Source organism: Hypomesus nipponensis, chromosome 17 (assembly GCF_054491055.1).
Source record: "Hypomesus nipponensis isolate SF chromosome 17, ASM5449105v1, whole genome shotgun sequence".
NCBI lineage: Eukaryota > Metazoa > Chordata > Actinopteri > Osmeriformes > Osmeridae > Hypomesus > Hypomesus nipponensis.
In genome coordinates, this window is record NC_140377.1 from 20613758 (window position 1) to 20632500 (window position 18743).

Sequence of the window (18743 nt, forward strand, 5' to 3'; positions counted from 1 at the left end):
GGTCATTCCAGCACTTGCTCTGCACCTCTGTTCTCTTAGCAGAGGGCCCTGGAGCGAGAGTCTTGTCAGTCTCAGCAGTGATGAAGATCCGAGATTTAACGAGGCTTCAAAGGTAGAATGTGAGTGAAGTTTGAAAGTGGTTTTCTTCGACCGGTGCGGTTGCGCTCTGCAGGTTGGCCCTCGGGACAACTTCACCCCTCGGCTGCAGGGAACCCACACACACAGCCTAGCTTGGAGTCGTCATGAAAACAGAATTTTCACCGATGGACATCCCACTGTTGCTACAAAGACCCATCCTCTGTTGTTGTCTCGTATCTCTAGGACTTTCCGCTCCCTCCAAACAAGGCCTCCGCTTGACAAGTGTTGACTACAGAGCTATGCCAGCCTGCCAGACAGATATGACTGGACGATTTGTGTCTTCCAGCTGGCTGGGGGATGTAAGCGTGTGCCTGCGTCATGAAATACATTCCGGGCTGCGACAAACACAGTCCCTGGTACAGCTGTGACATCACAGAGGAGCGGGTCAACGCTGGCGTGTGGACAGCACCACGGTAACTCAATCCCAGACCACTTGACAAGAAGCAGGTCAGGAGACTGATCTGTTTAGGACTGACCGCTGCTATAACCAGCATGTGAACTGTGCCACACTTGGCCAGGTGGAAAAACATAAACACTTGCTGACAATCACCCACACTGCTTCGCCAAAAGACATCACTGCACTTCGGTTGATGCCCTGTACTCTACTTGGACGCTCTTGAGAAGCATGTGTTGAATCCAGACCTGACTAGGACTGGTGAGCCAAGGTGTCAATGTGTGGGAAATCCACCTGGCTGCTCTGGTCTCCCTAAAGCAGCGTACAAACCAGACTGTCTCATTTGTTTGACCAACTTCTGGCAGCATTCGCCAAATCAACATCTCAGGGAACACAGGACACATTAGGTCAGGAGCCTGCAGCACTGTCTGACAAATGTTTACTTTGTCGCGAGGGTGAAATGAAGTTCAGGTTCACCCAGACGTTGTGCGTTGGATGACTGCACAGGCTGTTTACTGACAAACAGCACAGGTTTATCCCTCTGACAGTCCTTTCCTCCCGACACTGATAACATGTGCTTCTACGGGGCTGTGCAGGGAGGGATGCCGCCCCAGCAAGTCACATGGTACACTCCGCACTGAGAGGAAACACTGTGAAAAAACAAAAACTGGGATGTTCCAGAAACCAGCACATGAAACCCATGTTTGTGCCGTAACACGAAGCATCGAGCGTCAACAAAAGTAGCCGGCGAAGACGCTAGCAGGAACGAGAGTTAGGTGGGTCCGAAACTGCCCCCAGAATATCTTTTGAAAAACACAAGCAGGTGAACCAATAAGATAAGGCCATTTGCCCGTGTCAAACTAAGACGTAATCCTTACTGTTTACTCCTCCAAATCAATGGGGTCGGGCCAGTCTAACGGTTTATGTATTTAGGCTCATCGTGAACAGATACGCTGCTTCTTCGGAGACGTTGGTGATGCCAGCAACCTTGGACTTTGTCTCAGCGGAACCAGTGACGCTTTGGCACTAGGGTCAAGTGGCCTGAACAACTGGAGAGGTGAGACAGAAAGTGTTGACTCACACTCCTCCTCCCTGACTATCCCTTAGTTACCGGGGTGCATAGTAACCTGTTGTCTTCCTCAGGGTACTCAACAAGAAACAGGACCTCGATCAGGCAAACAACACAGCAACACAAAGTGACCTTCGCTGGTGTTTGATGAACTTTGCTGATACCACAGAACCACATACCTGATAACCAAACATTCATATTATCCCTTCAATGAACAATTTTATATGTGAATTCAGTCATCTGTCAACCTGAAAACAAATGGTATTTACATTGTGCACATGTGTTACGCTGCTATAAACAGTATCAAATGTAGGGCAAACCTTGGGTTTACATGGTGTGGTTTGGTGATAAGATACCTTCAGCTGTTGCAGCAACACCAAACAGGGTCACATTCATACACTGGCAGAGCAACCAACTGGGAACACACTCCTACACACACATCCATCCCGTTATCCTCGTCACACTGATCCTCATACCACTTTCACATATCTTCTCTTGTTAATTTGTCACTGATGCATTTTGCCCTTTTGGACTTTTATACTCTCCTGTTTTTGCCCTCGCTCTATATATGTATTGTTGCGCATCATCAGACCAAAGCAGATTCCTTGAAAAACCTTCTTGGGCAACAATTGCTGATTTTCATTTTGTCATTCAGGGAACCTGCTCGGACAGACCAATCATCCCTGATTAGTTTGCAAGCTCAGCACTTCGACCAGGCACCGTGACATCAACACTCGACACCCAGGGACATTGCTTGCTGTATCCTTGACAACGTGTGCCAGCGACACCTCACCTGTGTAAGTGACACCTCATTATGCCTCAAGTCTCCAACCGTGCCACGGAACGGGACGGACGCGAGTGTCTACCACTTTGGTTGCTGTAGAACTGTCTGTAGCAACAACAACAAAAAAACACACAAAAAACATTTGGATTTTCTTTGGTTACGCTGCTTCAGAAGTGAATCATCCCCATGTTTTAGGAAATAGGAGTGGATCCCAGTGAGGGAGGGGGTGGGAGGTTTCCAGACATGAGAGAGGCCTGCGAGGCACCAAGTCATGGCAGTGCTGATCCAGGACCTGGGAAACGAACCTGTTGTGCCTGTTGGTCTGACCTTCTGGTGGGGGGCAGGAACACATCCTGCCCTCCACCTCTTACCTCCACCCTCAGTCAGACTCCCTGTGTGTCATCGCTGCTCTGCCTGTCTGTGTGCTGTATTCCTGCACTCCCCCCCCCCCTTCTCTCTGAGGGGGGTGAGGCGGGAACGAGAGCTGGGGGATGTTTTGCAGCGTTTTGCTCTGCTAAAGTCCCTTTCTGAGCACACACACACAGCATGGCAGCCACAGTCCACACACACACACACACACACAGCATGGCAGCCACAGTCCACACACACACACACACAGCATGGCAGCCACAGTCCACACACACACACACACAAACACAGCATGGCAGCCACAGTCCACACACCCACACACACCCACCCACACATCCCTTTATGGAAGCCAAAGTCCCCATTATGTCCATAAGTATATCCTGACAAACACTAGACTGTGGTGAGTTTACACGAGGAGAGATCTTTGTGTTTTAGGTGTGTGTTGATTATGGCATGAAATATTGTTTTATAGACTTGGAGTATATGTTTTTGAGAACCCATGGTGGCTTGTCTTATCAATAATCTGATATTAACTATAAGGGTTGCACTTTCTTTCATTTATGTATTTACACACTGTGTAAATTGGCATTAGGAGCAACCAACACAATGACAGATACAAACTCTCTCTCTCTCTCTCTCTCTCTCTCTCTCTCTCTCTCTCTCTCTCTGTATGTATGTGAGGTTCCCACACATACATACAGACAGACAAACACTGTTTCAGGAATATGCCATCCAAGAAGTAAATAAGTGATGGTTATAAACACCAACCAATCAAAAGTTTATGAAACTAAGGAGTTACCAACTGGTGTACCCAAATCATCAGACAGCAACAAACAGCACCAAGCAAAACCACATTTTCACTGCTACTACTGTAATATGTCGGATTAATGAATCAAACCAATATCCAAACTAGCATTTAACCCCTGAGTAAAGTCGGATTAAGTATTACATCTCCCCATGTGCAACTATCTATGTCCAACCACTAAAACAGCACCCTCATTGACTTCTCTTTATCTCTGCTATTACTGCATGGCCTGAACCATTCTCCACCCTTGTTTTTCTCCTTCGCAAAGACAGTTATGTAACTGTACTGTCTGTGTCCCTGTGATTGGCTGGTGGCTTCAGCCTGACAGCAGCACAGATTGATTGCTTCCCCGGGCAGGGTCTCCACCCCCTTTCTCCCTCATCGCACACGGATACAGTACGATGACTCACACAAACATCCACGGCTTCTCTGCTAGAAAGGGCCTGCCGTCTGCTGACCCAGGAACAGCTCGCTCGGCCTTCCTGCTCGTGGTGACTGAGGAGAGAGAATGCTGACACTGAACCTGAGTCAGCGGAACAGCATGGTAGCGTCGACTTGGGACTCCCCTTAACTTATACTGGTACTGAAAACAGCACACAGGACTGGCGGTTAACCATTGACACTGACAGTTTAACCGAGACCAGAACTCTGTCAAATCAAGACAACATAAAGTATTTTATATCCAACATGGTTTATTTTGAATTAACTTTCTTTATTTAAAAAAATAGAACACCTTCCAAATATACATTTCTTTCCACTCAAGTTTAGTAGAACCAAAATAAACCCCCAAAATAGGCTACTTGGCATTTGATAGAAACACAGTTTCTAGGTCAATTCCAACAAGGCACGTATATACACACATAAACACACACAATACACTATGTTTGCATCACAGATCACATGGTGCCATTTTGTGTTCTATGTCCAAACAAACAGGACAAACCGTTGCTGCAGAGGCACCAGTAACTAACTCTTATAGAGCAGGCATCACGAAAAACACTGCCTGTTACCACAAAGGCATGGAATTATATCCCAAACACATCAAATAATACATTCTCAACTGTCTCTTATGCAATACAGGTTCTTTATCAAGCAAAGGAAATAAGTTGCATAGATATTGTACCACTGACCATATCACGCCAAAATAGGTCCGTTAAGGAAATGTTTTATATTTCCTGACAAAATCACAATAGGCTTATACAGTATTTGTGTACAATCTTTAGTCTTCATGCATTGGCACTTAACAAGCTCTAAGTACTACAGCTGACTTGAAATGTGGGCCATTTTAAACTTACTGAAACTGTTCAACTAACAGGAGACCCTTTGATCGTTGGTTACCTTGTAAAAGGTCCATCCTAATGAAAGGTCACAGCCTGTCATATCTGCTCTGACTGAGTCAGGGGCTGTTTGTCACAAACACTGATAACCGCTCACTTCATTCCACATTGCACGTAGGAGTCGTTTTGTTCCTACTCTGATAAGCACTCAAATAGTCTGAGCTTTGAAAATGTGGATAGGGTAAAACCATCTCTCGACTGGACTGCATTTCAAACCTCCAAACTTGGGCACTGTCTATCTTTTTTCCATCCAAAACGAAAGCACTTCATACATTCCCATGTCTCTGACCATCCATCTCCCCAGGATCATGACTTATTCCTGGGTCTACCACGCCTCCCAGCCCACCTCCAGCCTCTCTATCTGGGCTATGAAGCTCCTACTCTGGGTCTTGGCCTGGGTGGACTACCCTCATCCTACTGCCCACAATATGCCTCACATTTGAACTTGCTAGGGTTGACTCTAATGTCACTTTGGACAATGGCCTTCTAAGGTACTGGCTACATCTTTCAACCTCCCTTTACAGGCACACAAATCAACGACAAGAAAGCGAGATTCCCTGAAACAGGAAACCATGACTGTTCACGGGGGCTAAAGCTGTCCAATCAAGGGGGGAGGGGTCTTTCATCACATCTCGACTTCCTCCAGGATTGGTCACGATTCGTGGCGTTCACTCCCAGCGCCGCCTCAGCATAATGGTCCCATCGTGCCCAGCGGGAGCCGGGCCTCTTGGTCGGGGTTGTGTGAGGCCGCAGCCTCACTTGGAGGCCCGGTAGACGGCGAGGTTTAGAGGCTCCTTGCTGGGGACGCACCAGTCGTCGGCCTCCAGGTTCACCTTGTAGTGGCGCAGCGCCGTTTGGTTGAACACTGGAAGCCTCTCTACGGAGTCTGTCGACAAGGCCTGGGTGACAAAAGCAAGGGGGCGGCAGGGTTAGCGATAAGCGCCATGACCTTGAATGACATACAACGTTATTTCACGTAGTACGACAGAGTTATCACATGGTCATTGAAGCAAAGTGCGGGGAGGTCGTGTGTGTGTGTGTGTTTTTGTATTGTGTATTCGTGTAGTGTCAAGAGTCCAAAGTTGACTGATTCCTCTACTGGAGCAGGTGAATGGTCAGGGTGTGGTCTTGTGTAAGCAGCCTTGCTGTGCGTGGGAGGAGCCATGGGGAGATCAGCTTTGGCCGTGTGAGCGGTGTGGACGCGCCGTGCGGCCTCCTACCTTCATGTGGACGACTGCGTCTGTGCCGTGGCCCTCCATGGAGAAGAGCTGGAGGTCGCCCTGGAAGTAGCGAGCGTACAGGCGCGAGATGGGGAGACCGTAGCCGAAACCAGCCTGGAGGAAGAGGCGGAGGAGGGGGTTAGGGCTAACGTCAACATGGACCGTTCTGAGACTGACCCAGCTATGACATGAGTTGGTGGACGCGCGGATTGCGTCCGAGTACAAAAACAGAGAAAGACAAGCCAGATCTAAGGTGACGCTTTGTGTGATGTCACACTAAGAGTATGAAGTGTGCGTTGGTGTATGTGTCTTACCAGTGGGGCTCTCTGGTGGTCCCCAAAGTTGGGCCTGGGAGCAGTGGAGTACATGTAGCTGAAGAGCCTATCGATCTTCCGGAAGGGAACTCCACCACCTCTGTCACTCATCTGAGAGAGAGAGAGAGAGAGAGAGAGAGAGAGAGAGAGAGAGAGAGAGAGAGAGAGAGAGAGAGAGGGGGGGAAGGGGGGAGAGAGGGGGAGAGAGAGAGATGTAAGACCTGATCCTGATTGTGATGTCACACAGGGATCACAATGTGGGTCAGAGTTGAAGGGGAACATTCAGGGGTTGTTAAGATGAATCACAGCACAGAGAACTTGACCAGGCTTAACCCTGGAGTGATGGATTAGAATGTGCTTGAGCCCTGCCCATTCATAACAGTCATTAGTGTCCTTCCTCAATAGTCCTGCTCTGATGCTGTTAAGACCTCATACTCTACCCCTGCCGTTCCAACTGCGGGAGAGGTGAACTGTATTAACCAACAGTGGGCTGAGTTGATCCTTTCTAAATATGGTTGTGTTGCATACAAAGCCATCTTTTACAAACTACTAACTCATAGTTCAAGGATTTACTCAGTTACCTATACGTAACCGAAATAACAGTCACATACAAGGAGTCTTTTAGTAAATGAACACCAACACGATGTTTGAGATTAGATTTGGCGGTTCTATTTTTAGTTTGCTGTCATAAGGTTCTCAGATAGAAGCCAATGTGCACTATGTCCAGGGCGGTCCCTCGTAACCAGGTCACTGATTGCAAGATCTCCATGGCGATGTGACGTCACTCACCTTGATTGTCAGGTCCTCTCCGCCAAGGGTGACCATGACTCGGATGGCGGGGAGAGAGCCGTGGGCTTCGTGGTTCTCAACGGTGGCTCTCATGGCATTCTTCGGGAGGTTAGGGAAGGAAAAAGAGAGCGTTAGGGTTTTTTGGTCGAATGACCAAAAGTCGTTTAGCGCGCCTGACTATCGCTCATACATCGAGACGCCTCACCTTGAAGAGCTCGAACAGCATGTGGTAGAGATGGGAGGGGATGTAGGAGATCTGGATGGGTTCTCTGAGACAGTTGGCTGGAAAGGAACAACAGGAAAGGATGAACACACTGAGAGTGTTTTGGAACCAGTGCTTATTGCTGCTGATACCTTGATAGACCTTGTTTTGTCACTTGTGTGCAGACAGTCAAGGGGAATGTGAAACACTGATAAACAAGGCTCGTCTCGGTGGTTGTGCTTTGGCTTGGCTTTGGGAAGTATGTGTGCTTGTGTGTGTATGTGTGTGTGTGTGTGTGTGTGAGGAAGGGAGGTGTCTTACCGTTGACCTCCGTCAAATCCAGCTCTGGTGCGCCTAGGTAATACTGCTCACACAGCATCTTAGCACTCTCATAGGCGTCTGGAGGGAGGGAGAGGGGGAGAGATAGGGGGAGAGAGAGGGGTGGAGGGAGAAGCAAGAAGACAGGTTAGGAAACAACAGATTGTGTTTATTCAAAACAGATTCAGCCAGTGGACCTCCAGCTGGGCCGGTCTCCAGCAGGGCTGCTGTGCTCTGCTTACCTCGGACAACCTCTGTGACATCACACTGGGAGTCGATGCAGCCTATGGTGTTGGGGTGAGCTGGGTTGGTGTTCCCGTCGAAAATGAGAGCTGCAGGAGGCATGGGGAGGGAGGGAGGGAGAGAGAGTTAGATGTGGTGGACAGGCTGCAGCCAGTGCAGGTGAATGATTGACCGATCAAGTCGGGGACATTCACAAGGGGCAGCCAGGCAGTGCTGTGGTGGACTTTCCACTGTAAAGACCTGGTTATCTGAGCCACACCAAGGCCAGTAAACACTCACTCACTACAAGAACCAGTCCTGTCAGCCCTGTATCTGTTTACAAGCTTACCCAGACCCTGCTCTTGTGGTCCTACTGTGGGAGACCGAGGTTAGGGCACTAGGATACTGAAGTCTCTCTCTTTCTATTGCCCTCACTCCCCACTCTGAGACGGTTGAAAGAGTCTACATCAGCGCGTTTCAAATATGTGTGCCAATGCTTCCGTGCCAACCCTTGAAATAACTGGTGCCAGGTGTACGGTGGGCACCAAGCCTGCAGCTCACCCAATTAAACCAACACTTGGATGGTTGTCAAAGTTACGGCGTCAACATTAATCTCAGCTGTAAATCCCTCCCTCATGGCCAGGGTGGAATGGATGGGCTGAATGCTTCCATGGTAGCACAAGGCTCATTCCCTTGTATTGCGAGCGATCAACGGCAGATTGATTTGAGCCTGTCGGAAGGCGTAACCCGTCTTTGTCTTAAAGCATTACTGGTTCATTAACAGTTCTTAAGGCACAACCAGTTCCATTCAAACCACCAACCGACCTGGCAAGCTCGCTCTGAATTCAATCGTGTCACTGTGTTTCAGGATGGCGGAAATAAAAACAACTTTTGTCCCTCTCCCCAGGGGGTGTTCCTATTCTGCCAGCCTCGGCTGTCCTGTGATTTGGCGAGTGCGGGGAAGGGGGCGGGGCTTACAGTGCTGGTTGATGAGCATGCGTATGGAGATGCGGCTCATGTAGAAGCGGTCCAGGAAGTACTGAATGTTCTGGCTGGTGACCGGGTCCTGTCCGAAGGCGTCTTTGTACTCGATGATGCCCTGGGCCATGGTGGGCACCACGTCGTTGTGTCTGTTCCGGATGGTCTCCAAGGTCTCCACGAACCTACAGAGGGACCCTGCTGTTAGCCTCCTTGTCCGTCGGCCAATGAGCATTGAGGGATTGAGCGTTAACAGGAGGAAACTCACGTTTCTAAGGCGCGGTGGTCGTCGGGGCTCTTGTCTAGGAAGTCCAGGATCTCCATGAGACTCTGGATGTACCTACAAGAAAAACAGAGGGTCAGATGGCTGAGCGGTGAGGGAGTTGGGCTTGTAATCAGAATGTTCCTGGATCGATACCAAGGACCAGGACCTGTGCTAATCGAAGAAAGGGCCTCACTCATTAACATGTAAGAGCCTAATCAAGTTCTCCCAAGAGCACATGAGGCTTGTTACTTTCAATTAGCCCAGAGCTTTAGGAAACCTCAGGTGGCCTTCAGTACGTATGCTTTCACATTCCCTCCAGATACCTTCATTTTGAACGTCTCCAGTACACAACTGTTGTTTTCTCTATGGGCTTGGCTCACACCTGACTCTGAACAAACAGCTTTTCTCCCATCTCAGACAGTTACACTAAACCCTAGCCCCTCCTCTTGACCAATCAGAGGGCAGTGTGCCAATAACATGTTAGCCCCTCCCCCACCCCTCCTTCCTCCACAAGTGAAACGGTTCAGGAGTATATTGAAAACAGATCATGTATCATGTAAGGGTAGGATACAAAGATATTTGTAGATGGATACTGATATGTCAGTATTTGACATTTGACATTTGCTTAGCCAAATGGAAATGTATCTGAAATCCAATGAGAGAGTATGTCTAATGTATTTATTTCCTATTCTTAAATAACAGTTGCTTTTTAGGAACACCATGTTCCTATGCAGCCGCAAACAGATGTGTAACTGCCTCCCTAACAGCGTGGGCACATAGCTCGTGAAACTGTACCTGCACGTGCACGTACTGTACATACAGTTAAAATGCTTTTAATGTGTTGTTTCATCAATCTAATTGGAAAATGTTTTGAAACAGCGACAGCGAAATCTTATCTCACAAAAACTGTGTTCGTATAATACAAAATCTACCACATTTGTACATCCTTTCGAAAAAAGCTGAGTTTGACGCTAGAGCAGCAGAGTACACTATGTACGTTCACATCTTGGACGCGATTGCAGAGCGTGGCACTGTACAACAACAAGGGGAGAGAACTGGGACAAAGTTCACTGCGTGGTGCTGTAATAACCATGCCAGAGAACTATGCCGTTGACCTGCGGGTGAGGGGGGGGGGAGGACTGTTGTATAAACCATTTAGGCTCTGCTATTGTAACGAAGCTGGCACTGACTCTCCAAATCATAAACACGTTTGAGATAACGTTTCCAAAAATATTTACAGCTTATGAAAACGAAATGAAACTTCCTGACACAGGCACAAATTGCGATACATACACGCAAGAGTTCAAGTTCAAGTTGTTAAAGTTTGCGCTTACCAGCTCTGGACCAGTTGTACAGACGGTGTGGTTAGCAAGCGATCAGGTAGAAGGTTAATCTCCTTCATGATGTTTGACAACCGGACAGGGAGCTCTTGACGAAGGAAGGCAAACGAGGTCTTCTCACAGGCGTTAGTGGAACCTGGAGATGGTGTAGAATAGGTTAATAACTGTATTTATGCATTGGTAACCTACAAATAATTAATATTAAACTCCTGGCTTTTTGTCCATGTGTCTTAAGCCTACATTAGATGCCTCTGTTTGAAGTAGAGTGATGCATGTAGGCCTGCACATGCAATGTGCTACAGGTAAGTGGACAAATAACATATTCGTGCTAGTATTCATAAGTAATCATGCATATTCAATCGTGTATAGGATAATTACTGCTGTCAACATCAATTACTTTACATGGCCTTAGATGGAGGAGATAAATATGCGCATTATTTTAACAGAAGTTACGCAAGAATCATGTTCCTCTTGATGGTAAACAAGTTCCATATGACCCTGTGGTGCGCTGTGCTCACATAATGAGAAACGTAACCACATCCCTACAGCTTCAGAAACATCCGATATGTGCGTTGTAAGATGTCATAAGAATGTACTTATATCATCTACATATTAGTGGCTGCCATGTATTAAAATCGTGTCCAGGCATTACAAGAAAAGCTTGATTGATATTCTGCAAGTGTAGCATATTTCATATAAATTTCACCTCAGTGCGCCACAAAATTGCAGATAAATGAAAACGTTAAATATGTTATACCCATATCAAATCAGTTGTGCAAATAAGCATTCCTTCAATTATTATTTACCAAATGAGAAGATTATATTCTACTCACCGAAATCCAAAAACTGCTTCATTGACAGAGGCGATGGGGAGAATTTGGAGAAATGGTCAATGTGCTTTGGCACATTAGCCAACGCAGCGTTCTTCATAAGAAACCTGACAAACTTCATTTTGCAAGTGAAGGGAATTTCCAATTCTCCGTGCAAAATAAAACACAATTCCTTTTCGAGCTCGATATCTGTTCGCCTTAGTAATCGTACAGCTACCAATATTTGATTTCTGGAGATTCCGATGGTCGGTGAAGTCTAGAAGTATACTTCTCTAGCCAATGGGGCGGCCCGTTGCGGAGAAACTGGCCAATAGGATTGCGTGGTGGGTAAATCTTGGAAACACTCCAAACAAGATACTGTCAACAAGCAATTTGTTGACTGCAACGCGTGACGCCTCTGAAATCTGAGATGTCCTTGCCGACATGAATGGACAGCCTCATTATAGAGTGCAATTTATTGTGTTATTTGCAAAATCTTGGCACCATTTTGAGAAAGGTGTCTTGACAGAGTGGGAGTTTTGAATTTGGCTAAATGTCTTTGAATGGAAGTCCTAAAATAGGTCTGAAAAGTATCACGCACACAATAATGACCCACAACTGTGTCTTCAGCGATGGAATCAGCACTACACACCAGTAGACCAACGACGTGAGCATCACGATAGCCTCTATCAGACAGACCATTAATAAATGCATTCAGTCAGGGATCATGGAAGTCCAGAGGCAAACTAGAATATTACTTTAAGAGTTTGGTCAACAGCATACGGAGAAAGTTGTTTTGCTTGGCAGAACCTAAACATTTAGGAGTCTGTTAAGATCCTGACCAGGGCTTAGTAACACAGACATACCTCCAACTCCAAAACAAACTCGGGATCAAGCACAGGAGAGAGAGGCCACTGTGTTTCCAACAACAAGACCGGGATCACATCACAGCACAGGAGAGAGAGAGAGAGAGAGAGAGAGAGCAAGGATGGCATCTATTAATAGTAGTGAACAAACAACCTCAAATGGAATACTCCAGGCTGATCAATTCAAGTGTTTATGTGTTTATGTGTGTGTATGTGTATGTGTGTATGTATGTATGTTCTATGACAGAGAAGATTGTAGACCAGGTCAGAAAGTTTTGTGCTGCCTACTTCATGCTGAACCTTTTAGATGTGGCCCAGAATATTGGCTTGGCAGATGAGAGACAGTGCTTGTTCAGGGAGAGCAGTGCACTATAAACATGCTAGCTGTGTCCAGTTAGCCTTCCGAGCAGTGACCCAGCAATGTAGTGCTTCAAGAACACATAATCATTGACTGATTTCACCATCATGATATTAGAGGGTGGGGGGGATAGCTTTGTGATTTGATTACATCAGAGATCTTGGAACAGCGGATCCGCCTTCGCGTCCTCAGACAGACCAGCCGAGTCAACGTTCCGCTAATTGGTCAATGGCCGCCGCTTTTCCGGGCCAATGAGCATCGGAGGACTTGTTGATCCAGAAGATGACACACACCAGATCTGAATAGCCGGGTGATTCTCAGTTATTGCTTCGAATCTCGCAATAAGGTTTGCCTGTTCTCCATCTTTTGTCAGCATGTTGAAATGCACTGACAGCAAATGCCCGATGACAAGCTAGGACGTGACACCGTGCCGGGTGATTCTATGCCGTGTGCAGTGAAACCATATCTTGTTTGAGAAAGGCAGTTGAGATTGGCTTTAGTTCCTAGTAAAGTTGAACTCCCTTGACCTGGGGTAGCACGTTCATGGAAAGAGACCCCCGGGATTCTCACATTCCCACATTGATCTTGCCCAGAGCTTAATTTAGCCTGTTTACATGCTGTGGACCTGTTGTGCTCAACTGGATATCAGTCACATTGGAGGCCCATGTTAGGCAGCCCACACTGTGATGTTCTGTTTCCTGTGCATGAGTGAGCGTGTGTCTCGTGTCTGTGCGCGCTTGTGTGTGTATGCATTTGTTTGTCTCAATACGTTTGAAGCGATACATTGAGACACACAAACCATAATATTACACATTAGCAATATTACAAATCATGTCCTTGGTTAGAATATCATGGAGGGACTTTATTAGGTGGTCTGAAATCAGACTATGGTATACGACAGTCTTCTGTTCACGTGATTGGCTGCACTCACGGATGACCTTCCTACACCAGCGATTGCGCTCCAATCTCCTTTTGCCCTGAAACAAACTATTCACAGCTTGACAACAGATGTTTTGAGTCCAGTCAGTCAGTCAACCAACCAGTCAGTAAACCAACCAGTCAGTAAACCAAGGGTAGTTGAAAAACAACCCAGGTGTTATGTCCAGCTCAGTCATTAGAGTACACAAGATGATGTTGTATAATGTCAAAAAGAATGGAGGAAGATCGCCCTCTGCTGTCAAGTTCACACTCTGTCAACTCTTCACTATGTAGCCGACAGTTTGCCGGACTCTTGCTTCGCTACTCAGCCTGTCGAAACGCTTCTCACATGCTGCAGTTATGTTACAATGTCTCCCCCTACAGGTCTCAGTGGTCAGTGCAGTTGGTCCACAGCCCCAGACCAGGAGCCCAGCTGGCTCTCTGTAAACACGGCTGACCTGGTTGGAAACTCCTCCAGATCCAAATTAAGACTTTCAGGCTCTGGAAGCATAAGTGGCATATTTTAGTCCTGCTGCAGAGATTGAAAACTGTGATGGGAAGAGATAGTGAGAAGAGAAAGAGAGAGAGAGAGAGAAGAGTTAAAAGGGTGAAGGTTAGGATTCTGTAACCTATTTGTATCTAACAATGTTACAGTTTTACAACCCATTCTGAACTCCCTTGAACATGATTCGACATGTTTTATCGAACAATTACCATCTTGGATCATGGATCAGGGAAGCAAGATTGTGGATAATCATTTCTTGACTCAAAACCAAACGAAGCTCGTCCCTATTGATAATCCCATGAATATGAAACAGATAACACAGTAAATTACCTCAACAATATAGAGCGAAGCTCGTGGCACAGCTGGGCTCGGGCAGTGAATGCTGCTCTCTTCCATAATTGAGATTAAATGAATCCTCAATCTATTTATACAATAATTTAATTGCGATTTGACGTCATCCCTTTCTGTGTCAGAGGGGTAGAGGTGTATTTCTTGTGCTGATGCTGGCAGTTATGCAACAAGCCAGGAGGCTAAACAATCCACAAGGTGAGTTATGTCCACGTAACACGTTAGCACCAACAAAACGATCAGGACATGTCATACATTTGTCTCTCTTTTTTCTTCTTTCAAAACGGACTCTTGGCTTTAGGCTTCGTAGTGGTGCTTTTCGCTGTTCCCGATCCAGCCCCTTGCCTTTTCCTCCATCCTCTTGAAAAAAACCTTCTCTGCACATCAGACAACGGAGATGGTAGACGGGTTGGGGGGGGGGGGGGGGGGGGGCGTAGCTAGCGACAGCATTCACAACCCAACCACTGCTGATGTCAGCCGCAAACGAATGGCGATGACCCCCTTTCCCACAATGGCTTTCTCCCATCTCCCCGGGAAGGATCGTAAGTAGCTTTGTTCATATATTCGTGTATGACAGTGATTGGTATTCATTTGCCGCGGCAGGATTGTTCAGTATCAGGTTTATGATTTAAAGCAGCGAGGTATCTAAGGTTTTGGCGAAAGGTGCTAAACTCAATGTTTTGGTTGAGAGCAACAGAGCACGAAACGGGGGCGTACTCGCTCTCCAGCCATCTCGTACAGGTTACATTACAAGTGAGATCAAATCACAGCAACAAACGAGCGGTCGGATAGTCTTTACCGCAAGACACTTGATGAGCTGTGTTTGTTCTCGTCGGGTAGACACACAAGTCCCATGATTGTTCAGTGGCGTGGATGGTGGAAGCTACGCATTCTCTTGTTTACTAGTGGCATGCTATAGTATATAGCATGTAGCAGGTTCCTGCCACTGAAAATTCCTTGTTTGTGTGAACTAACATGATGAATAAAGCCCATTCTGATTCTGATACGGTATACCGAACCGGAGTGTTGTAACGTTTGAGATCAGCACCACAGCACTGGACAGCAACCTTGCTGGCCTCATAATGGCTTTTGTCGAACTTGTGCCGTCCACATTCCGATGGTTCTGAAAGCTGATGTTCTCTAGATATCACTTGAACAAATTTTAGCCACCTGTATTACGCATTTAGCCAACAGAAAATTGATTCATAAAAAAACTATTCATGTATTTTAGCAGAAGATGCAAATGGGTTTTCTAGACAACCATCCTATAAACTAAGTTACTGTAGTGGCCAAAAAATTGTTTCAATAACCTGACACCAAAACCATCTGTAACGTGAACCAGCCTCGCTTACCTGAACTAATTAGAAAACAGGCTGATTCAGTTGAATCAGATAAATGGATTCCTCTGTACCAAGCAGCAGAGCGAATCTTGCTGGCGACCGTGAGTAATAGACCGGCCATTAATCGACCGGTTGAACCAGACACGGGAGAGGACAGCAGCAGGCTGTGTCCACACCCAGCTCATCTCCGGTGGGGGGGCCTGAGGAAAGAACCAGGATCGAGCATCCAGTTTGGCCCAGATTAGGATGAAACAGTATGACTGATGTGGCATCTGTTTAGTCACTGCCTTGTTGGACAGATTAAAGTTACCTACTTCTATTACCTACATTTTGCATCACCCTAGATTTCGTTTGCGGCTCAAGACTTCCACCGCAAAGACCCGCTGTGTGTGCAGTGGTCGTGCAAGGCTAGCAGTCGTCACGATGATGATTTTGGACAGTGTTATGTAACTGTTTATCAGGCCTAAAGAACTGCCTCATGGTGTGGGTGGAACTCACCTCCTCTGACGCTTCCCAGCCCTTCACATGCACAGCAGAGGAGGCCTTGATACGGTACACTAACCACGGGTCAATCGTGCCACGCTGCAGGCAACTGAGGTCAGAGAAACGCTCCCATTTTGTCGTTGGAGGGTCTAACCGTTCCCCCTAATGGGAGTGTTTGCAGGGATGGGTTTGTGTTGCGTCAGGGCGTGGGGCTTACAGACTGTGGGGGGAGATCCTCCACCTTCTACTGGTCAGGTTACATGTGAAGGTCAATGGTGACGGCTGAGGACCCAGTTAAACGATTTTGCAGTTAAACGACAAAACCTGTGTGTGCATGTTTGTGTGTGCGTGTTTATGGATGTGAGTGTGTGAGTGTGTTTGTGTGTGTGAGTGTGTGAGTATGTTTGTGTGTGTGTTTGTGTGTCCTTTGCCGCTGTGTCCGCGGATGTATAACAGCCTCTCACATGCAGGGAATCTGTAGAGTGGGTCACATGACACCCTTGGGACATGGGATATGCCTTCCTCTCTTTCTCTTCCTCTTCCTCTTCCTCTCTCTCTCTCTCTCTCTCTCTCTCTCTCTCTCTCTCTCTCTCTCTCTCTCTCTCCCTTTCCCTCTCCCCTCTCTCTTACTCTCTCTCTGCTACTCTCTCTTCCCCTCTCTCTCTATCACTCCCTCTCTCTTTCTCTCTCTGTCTCTGTCTGTTACTCTCTGCTTCTCTCTATCATGCTCCCTCACCCCCCTTTTCTTTCTCATCTCCATCTTTGTTTTCCCTTGCCCCCCTCAGTATTGCCCCCCTCAGTATTGCCCCCTCAGTATTGCCCCCTCAGTATTGCCCCCTCAGTATTGCCCCCCTCAGTCCCCCCCCCCCCCACAGAGCTAGTGCATGTACAGATATAAATCCATCCATCTGGTAGTTAAACACAACACGTTTTAAAGCTTTCTTTCGTCATTTCTGTCCATTTGTTGGTCTGAGTAATTGCCAGGTGCTCTCTGAGTGCTCCGAGTCATGCTAATGGATGCTCGTGTCAGTCTTCACAGTCACTCAACTGATGCCAGACAGACCCTCAAATAAGCATGTGAGACGAACAGCAGGGAAGGCTTCTTTTAAACAAAGACGGATGATACTGCACACACAATTAAAAGATATGAGCATATCACACGCACATCGTATCAGCACACACACACACACACACATACACGCACACACACACACATACCTAGTGTGCTCCACTATGAGCTCTCAGGAGGTCAGTGAAGCAGTTCCAGCAGGCCCAAGCCTGTTCTGCCCAGAGCACATTAGAACAGGCCCATATGTCATTGTCACATGGCTAATTCATACATTAATGTTCCTCCGATCAGCAGAAATGGACTGCGTTACCCACGATGCCCTCTGGCAAACACTCCGACAACTCGCTGCAGAGATCCACAAAGAAATCGTAAATGTTTTCCTGTGGTTCAGGGTGTGGTTCAAATAACGGGTGACTGTGTGCGATGTAAGTTGATGTCACGTAGTCTCAGCTGCCCCAGACTCTGCAACCAGAAATAATAGGATTGAAGAATGCTTTTCGTCATTTCACTGCTGTAGTGTTCCTGAAGTAAGACACAATTCTGCTGCATTGGTACAGCCACATATTTGTGATGTGTGTTTGGCTGTTGTCAGATAATAATGAGTGCTGAGTAAAAGCATGTTGGTTTGTCTGGGTTTTGTGTAGGTGTTACTGAAGTGCAAACGCTTGACCCATCTTGCCACAACATAAACTGTCTTTAGGCGAAACAGAGGAAACATCGACCTTTCCTACATCATAACTCAGGAATAAATCCTGTCCAGATCACAATTACGATCATCACAGGATCAGTTTTATAACATTATCTAAAAGATAGTTGTTTTCTAATGGGGATTTAAAGATCCCGGTCCTAAATATTAATGTGGTGTAGTTGAGCTGTCCTCTTCGACCCTCCATCATCCTATTCGCACCAGCTGCCGTCCAATCCCTCGACAATGAAGAAGCCGTACATGGCAAACAGAACAGCTCTGGCAGGAAGTGGCGATGCCTGGCTCGTTAAACATTGTGTTAGCGCTGACAGCAATGTGTCCGCCTGGAGTAGGTGTGTGTGGGTGGTCAGGACCGGGAGATAATCGTACCGCCCACCTGAAATGGTAGACTGACCGTCCCCTCAGGTTTCAGTGGCTGGGAAATGGTGTGGATTTCTGAGCGTGTTGGACTGGTCACGTGTGGTTGGCATGATGACTTCTTGCGGTTGTGGAAGTGGAGGGCGGAGCCCTACTGGTGGAGGTCTCTCCCAGGGCGGGGGGGCATTGTGGAGATACGAGCTGCAGAGACGATTCAGTAGCCTGCGGGCTACCACCTTCCACACAGGCCGGATGAACCAGACCAGACCAGCTGAAACACTGCATTATCTTTGTTCTGGATAATTCTGACGGTCATCTAAAAACCTGCCTGCCGGGCCGGCACACTACACAAAGATGCTCCCCCGTCACCATGGCAACAGCCAATGAGCAGTGGGCAGGAAGGACGTGGCAGATGGACTGACCAGTAGAGACAGTCACCC

The 18743-nt window shown here is 47.2% G+C and overlaps 1 protein-coding gene and 1 long non-coding RNA gene across 4 annotated transcripts; one reads left to right on the forward strand and one right to left on the reverse strand.

The window, feature by feature from the left end:
* Window positions 1-324: 324 nt before the first annotated feature.
* Window positions 325-5027, forward strand: LOC146253974 (uncharacterized). 3 transcript variants are annotated; one of them, XR_014731860.1, is made up of 4 exons: window positions 325-1308; window positions 1466-1589; window positions 1676-2398; window positions 2581-5027. It is a non-coding gene; the product is annotated as an uncharacterized LOC146253974 (long non-coding RNA). The 3 variants fall into 3 exon arrangements; XR_014731859.1 differs by having other exon boundaries at window positions 325-1355; window positions 1676-5027; XR_014731858.1 differs by having other exon boundaries at window positions 1676-5027.
* LOC146253975 (pyruvate dehydrogenase (acetyl-transferring) kinase isozyme 2, mitochondrial-like) lies at window positions 4232-11607 on the reverse strand. The gene is made up of 11 exons (XM_084678431.1): window positions 11378-11607; window positions 10539-10680; window positions 9208-9279; window positions 8940-9124; window positions 7982-8071; window positions 7743-7820; window positions 7425-7501; window positions 7220-7318; window positions 6431-6541; window positions 6117-6230; window positions 4232-5795 (listed from the first exon to the last, which is right to left on the reverse strand). The coding sequence occupies exons 1-11, from the start codon at window positions 11493-11495 to the stop codon at window positions 5652-5654; spliced, it is 1230 nt and encodes a 409-aa protein (XP_084534557.1). The 5' UTR covers window positions 11496-11607; the 3' UTR covers window positions 4232-5651.
* Window positions 11608-18743: the final 7136 nt, after the last annotated feature.